General features: G+C 46.2%; 1 protein-coding gene across 1 annotated transcript in view; it reads right to left on the bottom strand.

Moving 5' to 3' along the window:
* Nucleotides 1-19,733, bottom strand: part of Srebf2 (sterol regulatory element binding transcription factor 2) — a 60,618-nt gene that overhangs the window by 8,252 nt on the left and 32,633 nt on the right. The window contains 8 exon segments of the mRNA NM_001244004.1: nucleotides 1,093-1,225; nucleotides 2,994-3,103; nucleotides 3,816-3,933; nucleotides 5,077-5,245; nucleotides 11,279-11,448; nucleotides 14,261-14,537; nucleotides 17,277-17,458; nucleotides 18,009-18,201. Of these exon segments, the coding sequence (NP_001230933.1) occupies nucleotides 1,093-1,225; nucleotides 2,994-3,103; nucleotides 3,816-3,933; nucleotides 5,077-5,245; nucleotides 11,279-11,448; nucleotides 14,261-14,537; nucleotides 17,277-17,458; nucleotides 18,009-18,201 (1,352 nt within the window).

Raw genomic sequence — 19,733 nt, 5'->3', positions numbered from 1 at the left:
GAAACTGGGACAGCTCAAGCTGCTCACTCCCACTCTTCTCAGCTCTTCTGTGCTCTGGGTAGAATTCTACTTGGCAAGAAATGTGTTTTGGCTTTCCAGACAGGACCCCAGGTGGACTTTTTGCCTTGTAGCATTTTATATTTTACTACGAGCACCTAGATCTAACCAGAAACAGCCAGGGCATCAGCAGGTAGCTGCTTATCATTAACCATTAGACATCTCCAAGGTTCAGACACAAGCATGGAAATGAATGTCAAAGTCTCTGTTTATGCCTCATGCTATATAGGTACTTTAGTTTAAAAAAAAAAAAAAAAAAAAAGCCGGGCTTTGGTGGCGCACGCCTTTAATCCCAGCACTCAGAGGAGGCAGAGGCAGGCGCATCTCTGTAAGTTCGAGGCCACCCTGGTCTACAGAGCGAGTGCCAGGATGGCTCCAAAGCTACACAGAGAAACCCTGCCTCGAAAAACAAAACAACAACAACAACAAAGGCTGGGGGCTGGAGGGACAGCTCCACATGTAAAGGTGCTTACCACCAAGCCTGATGGCTTTTTGGTCCCCAGAACCCATAAGATGGACAGGAAGAATCCATTCCTGTAAGCTGTCCTCTGACCTCTATATGTGTGCCATGACAAGCACACATTTGAGTAGATATACATGTATACACACACAGAGCAGACAGGGCTAATGGGGAGTAGACAGTAACTGTAAGGAAACTGGAAATGGAGTCTATAGAAGCTGCAGGACTTCCCTGCAGTGGCCACAACTACATCACATTACTAATTCTGAATTTGCCAGGGGCCATGCTGTTTTCATCTCCTCTGTATCACATGGTATCATGGAAGCAGAAGGGAAGAGGCGGCCTAAGCATCAGTGATAGCTTCTAGGGCTCCTTAAGAGCTATGCAGAGCATACACAAAGGGCTGTGCTGACCCAGATCACATCTCTGTGGTGATGTGATGCCCCTCCTCCAGCTCTCATCTGTTGTATAGTTCTGAACCCAGACAACATGGCTACCTGGACCTGTCCCCCTGTGCTACCTCACAGAAGATTCACTTGGAGAAGGGTGGATGAACAATCAAGGAGCTTACGCACTCAGTCACTTCCAGGGCCTTGGGGATCCGCTCTACTTCAGTAAAATGAGAGCGCACAGCTGCATCATCTCCCTGGAGCCAGCTGATGGCCATAGTGACTGCGGATGTCCACCACCTACAGATGATATCCGGACCTGGATGGGAACACAGCAGGAAGTACCCATGACTAAGTACTCTTTGGAGCCAAGTCTGAGAAACTCTGTGGCTACAGGACCTGACCCTCAATGGCATGTGTCATCTTTACATTGTGGTGATTGGTAAAGATCTTTGGGTTACCCTCCCATGTGACCTGATAATATGTATCAAGAACCTTAAAATATTCACTCCTATCAACCCATTTATCTCATATTTGGTTCTCTATCATTAGGAAACTGGTTTGAACAGAAGTTTAATAAAATAATTTTTTAATGTTACATTTTTGTTTATTTTTTGAAATAGGGTTTCTCTATGTAATCCTGGCTGTCCTAGAACTTTCTCTGTAGACCAGGCTGGCCTTGAACTCAAGAGATCCACCTGTCTCTGCCTCCCGAGTGTCTCCCAAGTGTTAGCATTTAAAGGTGTGTGCCACCACCATTCCTGACCTGCTTGGTTTTTATGAGATGGAATCTCAGCACTCGCTGACTTTGTGGTGATCCTCCTGCTTCAGTGTCTCAAGTGCAGGGATACAGAAATGAGCTGCCATACTTGCATTTTGTTTATAAGCATTTGTTCTCTTTAAATTACATGTGTGTGAGCGTACGCACATGGGTGTGCAGACCCACAGTCTAGAGGCAGGCACTGTGTCTCTTGGAGCTGAAGTTACAGGGAGTTGTAATACTGTAATACTGAAGTTACAGGGACCTAATACTGGTGAGGAGAACCAAACTAGGGTCTTCTGCAAGGGCAGCAAGGGCTGACCACCTCTCTTCCCAACCAGCTTGTTATTCTTTGTTTTGTTTTGTTTGAGACAAGGTCTCTAAACCTAGCTTTGGCTGTCTTGAACTCACTCTGTAGACCAGGCTGGCCTCAAAATCTCAGAAATCTACCGGCCTCTGCCTACTGATTGCTGGGACTAAAGGCGTGCGCCATACCCCGTCCCCCAGCTCTCAGCCTGTTCTTCAGTGTGAATGTCAGGTAAGGTTCTAACAGCCAAAGGGATTGGTCTCTTTAAAGAGACGTAGCAATACGTCCATTTTATGCCTTTAGTGCTACAGTTTTCCATCTAAGCCTCAGGTTTCTCAACTGTAACACTCTGTCAGCAGAGATCTCACAAACCCTGTGAGGGACAGCCAGTAACAGAAAAGGAGTAGGAACACATACTCTTCTCTAAACTCTGAAGTCAGTGGAGCCCATACTACCACAGCTCATTTTCTGGGATCCTCCTCTCCCTAGGAAGAGTGGGCAGAGTGTAGTTTGGCAACCCATACCCCCAGGTGCTTCAGAAGCTGAGAAGTGGCAGCTGATGCGCTGTTATTTTGATGGCAGTTTAGAGGGAGAAGCAAATACAATCTTAGCTCTGTAGCCAGCAGCGAAGACCACACCTGAGGCAGTGGGGGAAGGGGGGTTGAGTGTTACAGATGTATAGACAGGCTTCCAGGCAGGAGTGCTAGGACCCAACTCCAGAGGTCTTCTGTGGTACTCAGACTCTTTGTTGCCTGTCCTGTGCATTTAGTCCTGACACGGACTGAAGCCAGGGCCTCAGTGGGTACTCCACCACTCACTGTTCCATTACTCTCTGTTCAAAGAGTGCTGCCCATGAGGGGTAACTGTGGGCTGGGCAGTCTGGAGAACAGAGATCTGAACCCAGGACTAGGGGAAGACACTTTGAGACATGCTCCTAACTCACTCTGGATGCACACTGGAGGGGCAGTGGGCTGGACACAGTGAGTTCTCTCGACTCTGGAACCACCCACAGATACTCACCAAGGGCTGACTTGAGCACAGAGCTGCTGGAGAATGGTGGGGTCACAAATCCCACAGAGTCCACAAAAGAATGAAGTAATCTCAAATACTCTAGGGCACTGGAAAATTCACTAAAAAGAAAAGAAAGAGTCCCATGTGTATAACATACAGAAAGACCACACTTATGTATGGTCTTATATACATACTCACGTGCGTACTTACATCTCTAAGCTTGGCTGCTTAGAGAGAGATCCAGTGCTAAGACTGAAGGCCCTTTGTGGCTCCTTTCCCTCACCACCCCAAGCTCACCAAGCTCTGCCCACACACACCATATGCATGTCTGACAGGACAAGTTTGTCAGGTGTCTCTGGGACAGCAATGATCATCTTCCCTCTACCAGCAAAGTCTACCCCAAGATTTCCTACTGCCTAGGTAGAACTGCCCCTCCCTCTTTCCTCAGGTGCACTCCATTTAGGACCTGGGCCTTGTATGAGTGATTTGATGCCTTTCTGTTTATTGGGTCTTAGTCTGTGAAGCACACTCACTGCAAAGCTGGGTTTTCAAGCACCCTGGGCCAGATGGGTCTGCCCAGTGACCTCTCCACATCTCACTCTCGTCCCTCTCAACAGTTCACTGCTCTGTCCCCAAAAGCAAAGCAGATTCATCCAATTTCTAACCTGCTCTAACAATTGCCCCAGTTGGTTATGGGATGTAAAAGGTGAAAAAAGAACATTTTGGGGTCTAAATCAGAGCTCTGATTTTGGGAAATAACCCCAATTTCTTCCATTTCCTGGCTGACTGTTTTGGTTTAGGAATGCTGCCTGAGGGGACTGGAGACTCTACCAGCTCTCATCCTCCTGGTCGCCTGACTTCTTCTTAGACTGAGGTTTCACCAAAGACTCCACAGCTCTTTCCAGGAGGTTTTTGCAGAACGCCTGGTGGACTTGGGCAATGGGGTCAGCTGAAGAGAAAGAAGGGTTACATAGGTCACAATTTCCAAATGGGAGTTGCGAGGTAACAGCTGTAGGCCGTATATCAGGAGATAGAAAATAAAAAGACAAACACTACTACATCTTAGAGACCTCCTGTCCTTGTGAGAACTGCTAGCCCAGAAGGAAAGGACGGGCTCTGTAGCACTCCTGACTATATAGAACCCGATTTCCCTCTATCGTAGAACCCGTGGTTGGCCATGCTATGACTGAGCTGACTGGATAAGGGGCCCTGCAAAGCTTTTAATGGCTGGCAAGTCCCTTTACTGGTGGCCCATATAGCATCACCAGCCCATTTGGTGGAGAGGAGGACACTTTCTCTGTGACAAAACTTAGCCCTGGGGAGTACAGGTCTGTGGGGTTCCACCCTATGGACAAAGATGCCAGAAGAATGAGGTTACTTTCCCTTTCATTTTTTATTCTTTGATTTTTAGTGCCAAACAAGTTACTAAAAAACAAGATTACCACCCTCCCTGTGTATGATATCCATTCTGTACTCACAGAGTATGATTCCTTGTCTACAGACTCTCACTCAGCAGAGAAACCACTGAGGAATAGGATTCAAGCATTCCCTGTGTGAGTCTACCCTGCCCAGCCTCTGCACTCTGAGACTGGGCCAGTCAACTCCAATCATTATCAAATGCCAGGGACTGAAAGCCTGCCTCTCCTTCTGACGCCTGGAGCCCTGTCCCTGTCACCGTTCTGAGCTCTGATGACTGCCTGCCGCCTATTGTTCCCAACTGTCCCATATATGTCTGTCTGCTTTCCTAGTGGGATCAGAAGGCCCAGAGGCCAAGGACAGCAAACCCCACACCTTCTACATTTCCTGAGTGTCCAGAACAGGGGCTAAGAATACAGCTGGTACTTAACCACAACTTACCATGTGTGGCCCTGTTATGTAGTGACCACAGGCATTGACCACCCCACACAGCACAGCTGTGAACTGAGCTAAGTTACAGCCAGGCTCTGACCGAGTTTGACCTCAAGAAAGTTACTTAACCTTTATGAGACTCAATCAGGAAAAAAAATGATACTAAGGTGGAGGCACCTGGGGCTCTTGTCACCCTTGTACCTAGCCTGTCACCAGCTCTGAGCAGTGGGGACAGCACCCTTACCTGGGTTCCTCTGGGCACAGTACAGACTCTCCTTGGCTGCTGACTTGATTGACCAGCTTCGCTCCATGAAAAACTTCTGGCCCAAGGGGTGGCAGAGCCAGCGCAGGGAGTCAGGGACAGTGCTATGCTCTGGGCCACACAGACTCTGGGCACGATTAAGGAAGTAGCTCTGTGAAAGAAAAGGACCAGGAGTGACACCAAGGTAGCAGAGTGAAGGCTGTAGCTATTGTGGAGCCATCAGAAAGAGATGCTGGGGAAAGGGGATCGACAGACAACAGGCCCTGCATGAATCCCTGTAAGCGATCCCACTGCAGAAAGGTAAAGCCCACATTCTTGTTCATATTCTAGGTGGGGGTTGCATGAAACTAGGCAAGAGACTGTGGAAGCAGTGTTGAAGGAAGCATGAGAACTCTAGAACACATGAAAACAGAAAGGCTACCAAGAGTGGCAAGTATGGGGTGGCAGAGGGAAAAGGGAGAGGGAGCCAACCCATTCTGTTTGAAAATGCCATAAGGAAACCTAATCCTTTGTATGCTAATTTAAAAAGAGGCTGGAGGGACAGCTCAACAGCTAAGAGTATTTGCTGTTCTGGCTCCCAGCACTCAGACCCAGTGGCTCACAACCACCTATAGCTTCAGTTTCAGGAGTTTGAACAACTCTTCTGGTGTTAAGGGAACACATGTGGTGCACATACACAAAGAAAAATGTTTACAGGGAGTCATGCAGGGCATGTTGTTTATATCCATCAGCATTTTAAGTTTGCCTAGGGAAGAAGAAGTCCATTTCTGGTCTTTCCTCTCAGGGTAGGGCTCATGTAAGGAAGGCATGAGACTTTCTGTAGAGGCTTCCTTTCTGGGTCACACATGGACACACAAACATGCCATGGTCCTGGACATGCCTGCTGCTGCCTGTTGTAGTACTGAAAGCTGGCTTGGGTGTGCACAAATTCTTCACACTCTGGTAAGAGCTGAAAAATTAGTCAAACAACACAGTTTGCCCAAAGATTGCAGTTTAAATTACCCAAGCAGTCCCAGGTTTGAGAGAGCTGCTTGGCTGGGTGCTCGCAGTGACACAGATAACGTTAGGGACTTCTGGAGTCCCTTCCTAAGAATACCTGTTGAATACTACTAGCAGGTGAAAGAGAAATAGACTCTGGAAGGCTTAGGCAGGCTTGGGAGGGCAGGATGTAGCAGGGACCCTGCTGCGTGTACCTTGGCCCTGATCCCTGATGACAGGCACCCAGAACATAGCTGCTTCTGATCTATGAAACTACTCAGTCTGAACAGCAAGCTGAGCAAAGGTGGACAGGGGAGGAAGAGGCATACATGGAGCTTAGGGTAGCCACCTCAGGGACTGTTGGTCTGGGAATGTCCCTTTTCCAGTTTCGGCACAATGAGGGCATCCATCTCATGGTCTGGTAGGCTGATGGTTCTGACCTTTAATAGACTTTAAGCAGCAATCAGCTAATGTAACAGTTTCAAAAAACTTGAATGCCAGAGTCAGAAATAGCACAGCCAAAGCATAGCCACTCAAGGATGCAATGGGGAGACTCTGAAGGGGAACATGGGGACAGCTGCCTGTCCAAACGGCTCTACAGACACCTACTGGCATTTTCATGGCAGCTTATGGGACTAGGATAGCATTTCATTTAAATTCAGAGGGGCAATGACACAATTTCTTATTTACTGTCCAGCTTTGACAACAAGGTATTGTGAGAGCAAACAGAGCAGAACCCCATGACCTGCTGTGACCTTCTAGTACTCAATGAAGCTGAACTAATAACTACAACTGTGGGACAGCGGCTGTGTGTGTGTGTGTGTGTGTGTGTGTGTGTGTGTGTGTGTGAGAGAGAGAGAGAGAGAGAGAGAGAGAGAGAGAGAGAGAGAGAGAGAGAGACTGATTGATTGATTCTGGGGCCTCTTACATTCCAGAACCTTCTAACAATTGAGCAACTCTCTCTAGGGCATAGGGCTGGTCAGCAAGGTAAGGTGGTTGTCCTAAGGGAAAATGAAGAGGACTCTCTAGGGGTCCAGGAATTATTTTGTTCCTAATTAAAAAGAAAAAGCACAAAGAGTCTGACAGGTCCATGGCAAGAAGAATCTACAAAAGCCATTTAGGAAACTATTAAGTTAAGTTTTAAGCTGAAATAAAAAATAAAAAAAACACAGAAATCATGCTGTAGACATTAAGATTTTTTTGGACAGAATCTCACTTTGTAGGTTTAGCTGGCCTGGAACTCTCAGAGATCCATCTGCCCCACCTCCTGAGTTCTGGGATTAAAGACATGCACCACCATGCCTGGCCTGACATTAAGAATTTTTAGAGATTTTGTGTTTGTGCACATGAATGCAGTATCCACAGAGGCCAGAAGATGGTGTCAAGAGTCCCCAAACTGTAGTTACAAGCAGTTGTGAACTGCCTAAATTTTTAAGAAGCATCAGCTAGTAACAAATCTCTGTGGGAGACCTGAGTTTAGTGGTTTGAACTAATAAGAACTATAAATACAGGAGACAGTACAACTTGACTTCTATAAGGGAAACTGTGAAAATAATTGTTATTCTTTTAATTTTCCTGGCTTTATAAGGCCAATTATACTGTTCCTAATTAAGAAAATACTTTCCCTCTACATTTCATAGATACCAGACCTCTCCAAAGCTGCAGCATAGAAGCCTCTCCTACAACCAACCTAACCTATAACCTATCACCCAACTGCCTGACATGAGAAGCCAGGCAGGAGCCCCAGGGTGCTTAGTGCTGTCCAGTACTCCCGGACCAGCGGTGCTTAGATCCAGTATTCCTGGACTAGGCCCAACTCCAGTCTCCCCTGCCCCATTATAGTTCACAAATTGTGTGCCAAGCATTCCAAGTGCCACACTGAGTGCTCAGGGAGCCAAGTGATATCTGAAAATTTTGATGAAAATACAAATATTCAATATCATGTGGACACAATGTAAAATACTACGTCAAGATGCTTTGCATTGGAAAAACTAGACTATACTACCTTCCATTAAATGGCATCACTGGCTTTGTTTGTCTTGTTTTAAAAAGCAATTAGCATGTGAAGATCAGTATGGAACAGAAAATGGGTCTAATTTGTGTCTAATTTGATTCAAGGACATGGTGGTGCATGTCTATACTAGCTATACGTACGAAGTGGAGGCAAGCTGAGTGTGGGGGCTCACATCTTTACTCCCTGCACTCAGGAGGCAGAGGCAGAGGCAGTCACATTTCTGTGAGTTTGAGGTGAGCCTCATCTATGTAGTGCATTCCAGGGCAGTTAGGGGTGGGGGAGGTGGAGAGGGAGGGAGAGGGGAGGAGGAGGAGGAGAAGGAGGAAGAAGAAGCCAAGGCAAGGGACAGGAGAGATGACGCAATAGTTACAAGCACTGGCTGTTCTTTGAAAGGATCCGCATGGTGGCTCATAGGCATATACGTGGTGCACAGACATATATGCAGACAAAACACCCAGACACATAAAATAAAAATAAGTCTTAAAATTTGGTCTCAAAACACTAACTAACTAACTAACTAACTAACTAAATAAATAAATAAATAAAACCAGCATCTCTTGTTTCAATTGCACATATGATTTCCCCCACAAAGCTGTTCAGACATAAATACTTTTTAGGGCACTGGAACTACTAACTGAACAAACAAAACCAAACTGCCATTACTGACTGACCACAAAAATGTTAGTTAGACAGTGCCACAAACAGAAAGTATGGGAACTTCTGGTCTAAACTATTTTCAGAGGTGAGCCCTCTGTTTGCTCCCAACACCTGGCTAACTAAATCTAACTCACCAAAATCAAAGTGTCTACTGTCTGTATCTCTCTCTCTCTCTTTTGGTTTTTTGAGACAGGGTCAGGCTGGTCTGGAACTCACAGAGATCTGCCTGCCTCTGCCTCTCCAGTGCTGGAATTAAAGGAGTGTGCTATCACTACCCAGCCTTTTTTTTGGTTTTTCAAGACAGGTTTCTCTGTGTAGCTTTGGAGCCTGTCCTGGAACTCACTCTGTAACTCAGGCTGGCCTCAAACTCAGAGATCTGCCTGCCTCTGCCTTCTGAGTGCTGGGATTGAAGGCTTTAACCATTGTCTGCATCTTTTAATTCAGCTGTTCCAAACTGGAGTGAACAGAAAAGGTAGTCACACTAGCCACCCATCACTTTCCTCCTCCACCTCACTGACTATGCAAACTAGGCAACATCATTCAAGTTTTGGGTGTTTATACCCTTTGTTCCAGGAGCACCCACCCTCACTAGAGATGTCACTAGTGATTTAGTATGAGGAATCTCATAGAGGTGAGTGACAATATAAAAATACTTCCTCTCTGTAGCAGTTTGCAACGGCGAATACAGAGGTGCTGCAAACATCCTTCAGCAGTGCCAACTACCTCTGCAGATCGAGATGCCCAAGACCGACTACTAAGTTAAAAGAACAAGAGGTAAACCAAGGTTTCCGGTAGAATCAGCTTCACACAGTGGATTATAATGTCATGTAAATGTGCAGGAAAACTTCTGAGAACCATATACTGAACTGCCGACTGTGGATTAGGCTGACAGGATTTCTAGAGGAAGTCAGGCAGGGTGGTTTTCTTTCTTTCTTGTTTTGCGATAAGGTTTGCTATGGACTTCTAGGCACAAGTGCTTCTCATCCTTCAACCTCCCAAGTAGATGGTTCAACAAGGCATGTCACATCCGCTAGCTTTTAGCGACAATTATAACGGAACTGTTTTCTTGATCCTCTGCTGCCACAGGTGTGCTTGACTCAAGCAGGCGGAGTGCTTTTTTTATTGGGGGGGGTTCGAGACAGGGTTTCTCTGCGTCTTTTGGAGCCTGTCCTGCAACTAGCTCTTGTAGACCAGGTGGTCTCAAACTCACAGAGACCCACCTGCCTCTGCCTCTCGAGTGCTGGGATTAAAGGCATGTGCCACCACTGCCTGACGGTTGGGTGCTTTTTTAAGGTAGCCATATATTTTAGCAATAACGACAACTGAAGCTAAGTGGAGCTTCAGGATGACAAGATGATCCTGTGTCAGCACTAACCCATGTGTTTTACTAAAAGCCTGAACCCTCGGATCTCCTGCCAGACCTTATGCATCTATGTAATATCCTCTCTGGGAGTGCCTGGTCCAGAACAGAAGTTAGGTAGAATTTGCTAAATAAATCAACCAATGGATATCTCACTTACGGTCATAAAGACAGAGTGGAGAGTTTTCTTGAGTTCTCTCTCCCAGAGACTAAAATGATCCACTTGAGGCAATGGATCTGTGTTACCACACAGCATGTTCTTGGTCTGTTCTCAGCATATCACCTCCATATCAACTGGCAACAAGCTGAGATAAGATAATTCCATTTTCAACATATCTAATGTGTTCAGTTATCTATGTAAAGTGGGGCACTGAGTAAATTGTGCCTGCCTGTGCTAGAGAAAGAAAAAGCCTGAGGTCAGCAGATGCTGTGGACTAGCTGATAACAAGGACTGGGAGTCAGCCAGCTGTGAACAACATACGCTGGCACCTTGCCAGGCAAGTAGGACACAGCTCCTAACTTTAGTTCCCACCTTACATCTATCTGAACTCTTTACAGAGAGCTCCTGGCTTTTATTTCTGGACCAATACAAGGTACCCCCCAAAACAGCTTTTGTGTGAATTAAAGAGACCAAAGGTGCAACAAGATTCTAAGAGTGAAGTCAAACACGAAACCCCACATACAGATGCCCTAGGTCTATAAGCTGATACATTAGCTTCAGTGCACCAGAGTGTCCCTGTAAAGCTTTATGCCTGAAAACCCCAGCAAGGGGGCAGCTTGCTATATTTCCTTCACTGCTCTAAGTATTTGTGGAAGAGCAAATGAAAACCAGCCCTCAAGTGGTGTGACACACACTGCATTTTAGCTGCAGGCTGTAAGGTGCTCAGTGGAGACATTATGTGAGTGTGAAATATCGCCCATAGGCTGTCTGAATACTTAGTCCCCAGCTGGTGGCGTTGTTTTGGAAGTTGTGGAACTTTGGACATAGAGCCTACTTAGCAGATACAGGGATACGAGGTAACTCTGAGGGTTGTAGGCTGATTAGCTCTGATTCCTCCTCCCTGCCATGATGAACCATATACTTTTTCCAAAATAAATCTTTTTTTCAAGTTGTTCCAGGTCCTTTACCACAGTGATGGGGAAAGTGATTAATACAGGAATTGAAAGGTACTCACAGCCAAGAAGCCCAGCTTGCCTCCACATCCGGTCTTGAGCCCCATGGCGGCTGTCAGATGGATCTCAATAAGTGTGCTTGGTGGGATTTTCTCCTCAGCACACTCAGCGAGGTTCACAGCACATAGAGCCATGTGGACATCCGAACAGGTAGATCCTGCAGGAAGCTTCCCTAGGGCAGGCAGAAACAGACACTAATGTTGACAGAGTGTCTTTGCCCTTCTAGCACAATCATAAACAAAGCATGGCTTTATAGTCAACTGTCACCTATAGGCTCAGGTGTTTCAACACTTGATCCCCACTTGGTGGAGCTGTTAGGGGAGGCTGTGGAACCTTCATGTGGTGGAGGCTATTGGGGTGGGTCTTGGAGGGCTAAAGCACACCTCCAGATGCAGTCTGACTCAGCTTCCTACCTGTGGCTGAAAGCTCCCTTCTGCCTACTCTCCAAACTGAGAGCCAGAGTAAAGGACTCCTCTCATCTCTGCCACAGTGATAAGCACAGTAACTAACACGAGGTGCAGAGGAGAGGAGTAACCTTTGTGATCAGGTAGTCCAGATGGGATGCAGGCTCCTCAAGTTACTAGCTATGTGCTCAAAACTGATGGGGACATGGCTCTGGTTCTGTGACAGGTGTTAGGATTGCTGGTCACTGGACAGAACTCAGAGGTGTGTGATACAACATTTTTCAAGGCAGTGCCAATAGCATGGCAACATTATGTTGACAAAGGTTCGAATTTTCAAATATTTGAAGGGAGAAAATGAAAACACAACACAAAAAACAAGTGAATTTTATTTTCTTCATCCTCCTCCTATATATGTCACAGAAAGGGATATAAAACTAAACAATGCTGCCAGTTACACAAGCTGGATTAGTAGGCAGAAGGCTTGCTATGAGATCAGTGGACAAAGCATCCCAGAATAGACCTAAGGACCCATCATGGCTGTCCTGAGCTTTCATATAGTTACAGTTTCCTGCTTTGGTCCACAAACAGAAGCTGGGAGGTGACAAAGGATAGCAGTCTCCTCACCTCAGGGCCATGACGGCAGCAACCAGGCCCTCTTACTGAGGATTCTTTTTACCCAGATGCCTTTTTGTTATCAGCATGGGAGCTCTTAGTACCTCAGGTCACTCTGTATAAGTGTGGGCTATCTGTTTTCCCCAAGAAGCTCTAAGCTTTTTCCTTCAGAAAGAGGACAGAGCACAGCATGAAAACCATACTGTGGGCACCCCTACCCTGGAGTCAAGACTGTTCAGTGAATGTAGAGATGAGTGGTGAAGTGTTCTAGCTGGAACTCTAGACCCTAGGAGCTCAGTCTCCTGATCAGAGTCCAGGATGTGGAGTCTGTTCTAAGGGTGCTGTGAGGGACCCTTAGGGCAAACAAACCAGTAGGGCAGATCTGCAGATAAGGACTCCCTGTTAAAGCTGACCCACCATCTCATTTCCTGGTCTCTCCTCCATCCTAGATGACTAGGACTGCTCCCTCTCAAACCTACAAGGAATGTTCCATACCCCAGGACCATATCCTACAGGAATCTCGGACTTCATCTACTGCCAGTGGGCACATAAGCAGCAGACTTCCCTTCTCCAACCCTCTGTCCTCACCTTGTCCCTCTTACCTGCCACACCTCTTGATTTCCCTCTGACCTTTGACTGCTGTCCCTCTTAGGCAGTGTCTTTTTGTTTGTTTGTTTGTTTTTAGAGATAGGGATCACCATGTACCCCTGACTGACCTGGACTTCCTTATGTACACCAGGCTGGCCTCTTAACTCACAAAGACCCACCTGCCTCTTCCTCCTCCCAAGTGCTGGGATTAAAGGAAGTACCACCATGCCCAGCTATGAAGTGCCTGTTTTGACTATACTGCTCCATCTACTCCTTGATGAAATGTTCTAGACTGCCTTGGTTCTCACTTTCCTCTGAAGGCCCAGGGTACATTATCTGGGGTGCAGATCCCATAGGTCCAATGTCTGCTGAGTATCTCTCCTCCATGTCTCATTTGCAAGTCTTTCTTGGAAAACAACTTTTCACCTTAGTTCCTTCGGCTGTCAGTGACACCACTGCTCAACCAAACTCCTAAGCAGGAAGCCAGGAAGCCATCCTAGGCAGCACTTTTATCTTTTAAACATTTGTTGATATTTTGTGTGTGCCATAACATGTGTGTACCATGGCATGTGTGTATAAGTCAGAGCACAACTTGAGGGAATTAGTTTTCTCCTGGCATGGGAATCATTAGGACTGAATTCAGGACATTACTTGGTGGCAAGTGACTTTACCAATTGAGCCACCTTGCTGGCCCCTCATTTTCCTTTTTCTTTTGAGACAGGGTCTCATGTAGTTCAGGTTGGCCAAGGATGATATTGAACCTGAGTCTCCTGGACACTGTGAATGATGTCCATCTTAGAAATGGTAAACTCAGCCGGGCGTTGGTGGCGCATGGAGGCAGAAGCAGGCCGATCTCTGTGAGTTCAAGGCCAACCTGGTCTACAAAGTGAGTGCCAGGACAGCCTCCAAAGCCACAGAGAAACCCTGTCTCGAAAAACCAAAAACAAAACAAAAAAAGATAAACTCAGAGCTAGAGAGGGGGCTCATCAGTTAAGAGCACTGGCTGTTCTTCCAGAGGACCTGGGTTCAATTCCCAGCACCTACATGGCAGCTCACACCTATATCTACCTCCAGTTCCAGGGGCTCTAATGCCCTCTTCTGGCTTCCACAAGGCATTGCCCACATGAGGTGCACATCTATACACATAAAATCAATAAATTAAAAAAGGAAGGAAGGAAGGAAGGAAGGAAGGAAGGAAGGAAGGAAGGAAGGAAGGAAGGAAGGTAGGTAAACTACAGCTATAGACAATGCAGGCTGATGGCTGTACCAAAGTCATGTGGCTTCGGTCAAGGTGGAGCTCTGGCAAAGCAAGCTAAGGAAGAGGGATGAGCAAGAGCAAGGGATAAGGAAGAGCAAGTTCAGCAGCAGTTACGTTCTCACCTGTGATATGCAGCTGGTGCAGCCTGTGATAGGCCAGGGCTGCATCCCTTGCACTGCTCTTAGCTTCGTCCTCAAAGCCAGCTGCAGTGGCTGGGGTGGCCCGCCAGCGCTGGAAGACTTTTTTGAGTATCCAGCGCACCAGACGCAGCTTCTGTAGGCTGTACCGGATCACATTCCAGGAGAGGCTACAGGCCAAGTCCAGGCGAGAGGTGGGCAGTGCCCGGCCCAAAACTGATAAACAGGTTTGTAGGTTGGCAGCAGCAGCTGCAAAGTCACCCTATAAAGCAGCGAGTGGTAATATGGTCATTGGCCTTGCCGTGACCTTTTTTGTTTTAAGACACTTTTATTTCACCCATCTTGTTACCAAAGTAAAACATAATTTCCATAAAAGAAAATCTGAAAAACTACAAAACATACTAAGGAGTAACCTCACCCCCACAAAGAATCATCATAGATATTCTGAAGACTCCCCAGCCTTTTTGCTAAATTAAATTACATTGTGTTCTATCGCTGAGCAAATGCTGCCAGTTTCCAGCAACTTCTTGTTTTGTTTTCTTTTTAAATAATTTATTTACTTTTATTTTATGTGCATTGGTGTTTTGCCTGCATGTATGTCTGAGAGTGTCGGATCCCCTGGAACTGGAGTTAGAGACAGTTGTGAGCTGCCAAGTGGGTGCTAGGAATTGAACCAGGTCCTTTGGAAGAGCAGCCAACGCTCCTAACCACTGAGCCATCTCTCCAGTCCCTTGTTTTCTTTTTTTGAGACAGGGTTTCTCTGTGCAGCCCTGGCTGGCTTAGAACTCAAGAGCTCCACCTGTCTCTGCTTCCTGAGTGCTGGGACTAAAAGTGTACACCACCACCACCCAGCTGTCACAGCAACTTTTATAAAAAAGGTAGAAACTAGTTTTTAGATAAAGTACATGCTTAGTTTCTGGAATTTGTTGAGCCCCACCTCAGACTTGCCCAATCACAGCACTGGAATTGTAGCCTGTCATCCTGTGGCCTGTAGAAGTCCAAGAACCACAGCTTTAAGGCCAACTCACAGCTAAATTGCTAAACTACCTCTATTTGGGATCTCTGCCAAGTTGAGGGTCTAATGGAGTCTATGGCACCCTGCTGATACTGGTAACTGAGAGAGGTTATCAATGGCAACAAGAAGCTCTTTCCCTAGAAGGTTCGCTGTTTTCCAGGGTGTCTTTGGTTTTACTCCTTTGCCTCAACTAGTGTTCCCTAAACATCCTCTCCTAGCAAGAATTCCACTGAGGCACTGACTCGTTTCTGCCCCACGGCCTGCCTCCTGGTCACTGCTCACATACAAAGGCATCTGAGTGTGTCCAAGCAACAGCCTCGAAAGAGCCCTTGATACCTTCCAGTGTCTTTCACCTTTGAGTTGTTAACACCATTATTATTTACTTTACTTCTCAAAATATTTATTCTCTTCTATCCCTTTAAAGTGTTAAACTCCAGGCTTTTATCTCTTATTCCGCCTATTCTAAGAACCTCCTAAATTGTTTCTGTACCTTTCCTGTTTCCTTTCCCCAACCTATTCTTCATATGGCCAGCAGAATGACATTATGAAACACCCTTAACTGTGCCTCTATGACACTCCTATGAACAGTGCCCCATCACATCTGTGTATGACACAGATTCGGGTGTGCTGACACTTAGGTGTGACAGCCTGCTGAAGGGAGAGAAAGCTTGGGGTTTACTGTTGCTCAGGACCATTCTGAGTCACTTGACTCCCAAAGTGCACATGTTTAACTCCTGCCATAAGGTACCACAGAGCCCTCCTCATAACCTCTCCTTGTAACTGATCCTAAATAAAAACCTTACGCTAAACCCTGATCCACCAGCAAACTGGAAATAAAAGCCTAACTCAGAGGGCTGGAGAGATTGAGCAGAGTTAGTTCAGAGCACTTGATGCCCTCCCAGAAGACCACAGTTTGGTTCCCAGCACCCATGCCAGAGGCTCAGAACCACCTGCAACTCCAGCTCCAGGGAATCTGAAATCTCTTTTTCCAGCCTCTGTGGGCACCTGCACTCATGTGCATATATCTTTACACAGACACACACATAAATAAAAAAAAAAGTCTTAAAAAAAAAAAAAAAAAAAAAACAGGGCTGGAGAGATGACTCGCAGTTAAGAGCATTAACTGCTCTTCCAGAGGACCTGGGTTCAATTCTTAGTACCCACATGGCACCTAACAACTCTTTGTAACTCCAAGATCTGACACCCTCACACAGACATACATACATACAGGCAAAACACCAATGCAAATAAAATAAAAATAAAAAAAATATTAAAAAAGACCTAACTCATTTACAAGTCAAAACTCTGAAAATGCAGACCATTACACCCCCAGCCCTCACTGCCACCTCTCTGACATATCCTGCACTTTAGACACACATATCCTCTGTCTTCTTGTCACAGTGAAACATGAAGCTCCCCCCCCCCCCCATGTATTCCAGCCCTTGGTCTGCAACTGCTTCAGAAAGTTGTGGAACCTTCAGGACTAAGGCCTGGCTGACAGAAGCAGGCTGATAGTGACAGATACTGCAAGTGATCTCCACGTGTGTTACCTCTCTGCTTCCTGATCTGCTGAGATGTCAGGATACCATGCCACAAGCTCCTGCCCCCTGACCACCAGCCTTTCCCAGGAGGGACTGAAGCTATCAGCTCAAATAAACTTCTACCTTAAATTGCTGCTGTTAGGTACTTTGTTACCATAAGGAGGAAGTGACTAATATATCACTCATGGCACAATCAGCTTGAAAGGTCCTGCCATGCCTGCCTGCCTGCCTGTCTTTCTTATCAGGACAGTACCACTTATACACCAAGAGTCACAAAGATCACCTAGTGTCCACAGCATGATGTAGGCACAGGTGCACTGTCCACCACTGCCCAGTCACCTCAGCACCTGCCACAGGACTTCATACACAGTGGGGATTCAACAACACTCACTGAGTTCTTGTTGAGCATAGAGGAAGGTGAACAAACGTGAATGGCAGAACTCACTCTGGCAAGGTCTAGGTCCGCCTGCTTCCGGTGTCTCCAGAAGGTGACTGAGGAGCGTGTGTGTGGACGGATAACTGGCTCCCCATGGACCAACAGCTTCACAAAGACGCTCAAGACAATCACACCATTTACCAGCCACAGGAGGAGAGTTGGCATCATCCAGTCAAACCAGCCCCCAGAACCTAGAGAGGGGCATCTCAGCTGAGACTCAGGGCCTTGTGGAACAGCAAGGCACCTGACGGACTCCAGAAGTGTGAGATCAAAGAGCCGTCTGCATCATTTCAGAGGAAACGGTAGACAATTCTATAGCCTAAATAGGAATCTTTATATTATTTCAGAGGAAATGGCAGACAATTCTATAGCCAAATAGGAATCTTTGTATCTCCTGGCACCACAGAGCTGGGTGCCACAAAAACCTCAGTTAAAGGACTTAGGACATGGATCTCACACCTGACATAATACTACAAAGTCCCCCAAACAGGCACTTCCCCCATCTCTCCCATCCACTCCCTACATGCTAACTGTAACAAAGCAGTTTCCAGATTTGCGTTGCTTGCCTCAACTAAACTCAAGTTTGTCTTATTATACATAACTTAGGATAGCCCCTGTTGGAAGCAAGCAGGTGGGAGGCCCATCCCGAGTTTGGACTAGGTAGACACACCATGTAGTTTTGCACAGGTCCTTTTGCCACAGAGTTCACCTAACCCAGGCAATATTAGGGAACCCACCTACCTGACTCCAGAGACAGTACACTTCGGCCAGAGCCTGAGTATGGGTGCTGATCAGTGTCGTGGGCCCCTCCCCACTGCAGCAAGGAAGTCAAGGGGTTAAAGGAGAGGCCCAAGAAGGTGAGGACACACAGCAGAATTCGAGATCGGTCCACCATGCCCAGTGCCACAGGAGGAGAGTCTGGTTCATCTTTAACCTTCAAAACAGTAACTCAAGGTTAGCATGATTACCGTCTATGTTTTTATAGAACTCTGTGGGGTGGTTTGATGTGATGTCCCCAGAAACTGCAGGAATTTGATATCTGATATCCAACTGGTAGCTACAGGGGAGGAGTAGGAGGTAAAGTCTTGCTGGAGCACTTTGGAAATCAGTATGGCGACTCCTCAAAAAAAAAAAAAAAAAAAAATGGGAATCAGTCTATCACAAGATCTAGCAATCCCACTCCTAGGCATATACCCAAAAGAAGCACATTCATACAACAAGGACATCTGTTCAGCCATGTTCATAGCAGCAGTATTTGTAATAGCCAGAAAGTGGAAGCAGCCTAGATGCCCCTCAACCAAAGAATGGATAGAGAAAATGTGGTACATTTACACAATGGAGTACTATTCAGCAGGAAAAAAACAATGGAATCTTGAAATCTGCAGGAAAATAGGCGGAACTAGAAGAAACCATTCTGAGGGAGGTAACCCAATCACAAAAAGACAAACATGATATGTACTCACTCATATGTGGATTTTAGACATAGAGTAAAGGATTACCAGTCTACAAATCCACACTTCCATAGAAACTAGTAAACAAGGAAGACCCTAAAAGAGACAAACATTGTACCATGGAGAAAGGGAAAGGGTGAAGATCCCCTGAGCAAATTGAGAGCAAGGGAAGAGGGGGGAGGGAGCTACGAGAATGAGAAGGGAAGACGAGGAAGGATGCAGAGGTCATGAGGGAGCAGAAAGGTTGAGTCAGGGGAAGAATAGAAGAAAGGATATGTGGTAGGTAGGGTGTTAGTTGGAGGGGTGGTAGGGGAGGTCGAGAGGGAGAAGGGAACTGGGATTGTCATGTAAATCAATCTTGTTTCTAATTCAAATAAAAAATAATAATAATTAAAAAAGTCTTGCTGGAGAAGTATGTCACTTGGAATGGGCTTAAGATTTCAAAATGCTCATGCCATACATACCCAGTGTGCTCTCTCTGCCTCCTGCTTGTAGATCCAGATGAGAGCTCTCAACTATTCCTGTCACCATGCCTTTCTTTGTTCTGCCATCATGGACCCTAACCCTTTGAAGTCATAATTAAAATGCTTTCTTTTTTTTTTATAGGTTGTCTTGGTCATGGTGTTTTGTCACAGCAACAAAAGAGTAACTGAGACACTTGGTTTTTATACATACACCAAGAAACAGACTGAGGGGTTTAAATTCAAGACCATTAAGTCAGAGAAGAAAAAGGCCAGGAGGGACCTATGAAGTCCATGATTTCTAAAATTATTGCTCTAACATTGGAATACTCTTTCTATTGCTGACTAAGTATATTCCACAGAACAAAAGAAAGGAGTAGAGAGTCTCAATGTGTATCTCTGGCTGGCCTGGAACTGATTCTGTGTAGACCAGAATGACCCTTGAACTCACAGACCTGTCAGTCTCTGCCTCCTGAGTGCCAGGCCAGCTTTCTTACAAAATGGACCTATACAATAACAGAGAGCATGCTAGGGTCAGAGATATGGAGACCAAG

The sequence above is a fragment of the Cricetulus griseus genome, chromosome 2 (assembly GCF_003668045.3).
Source record: "Cricetulus griseus strain 17A/GY chromosome 2, alternate assembly CriGri-PICRH-1.0, whole genome shotgun sequence".
NCBI lineage: Eukaryota > Metazoa > Chordata > Mammalia > Rodentia > Cricetidae > Cricetulus > Cricetulus griseus.
Note: the sequence above shows the minus strand (reverse complement) of the source record. Positions and strands in the feature narration are given on the sequence as shown.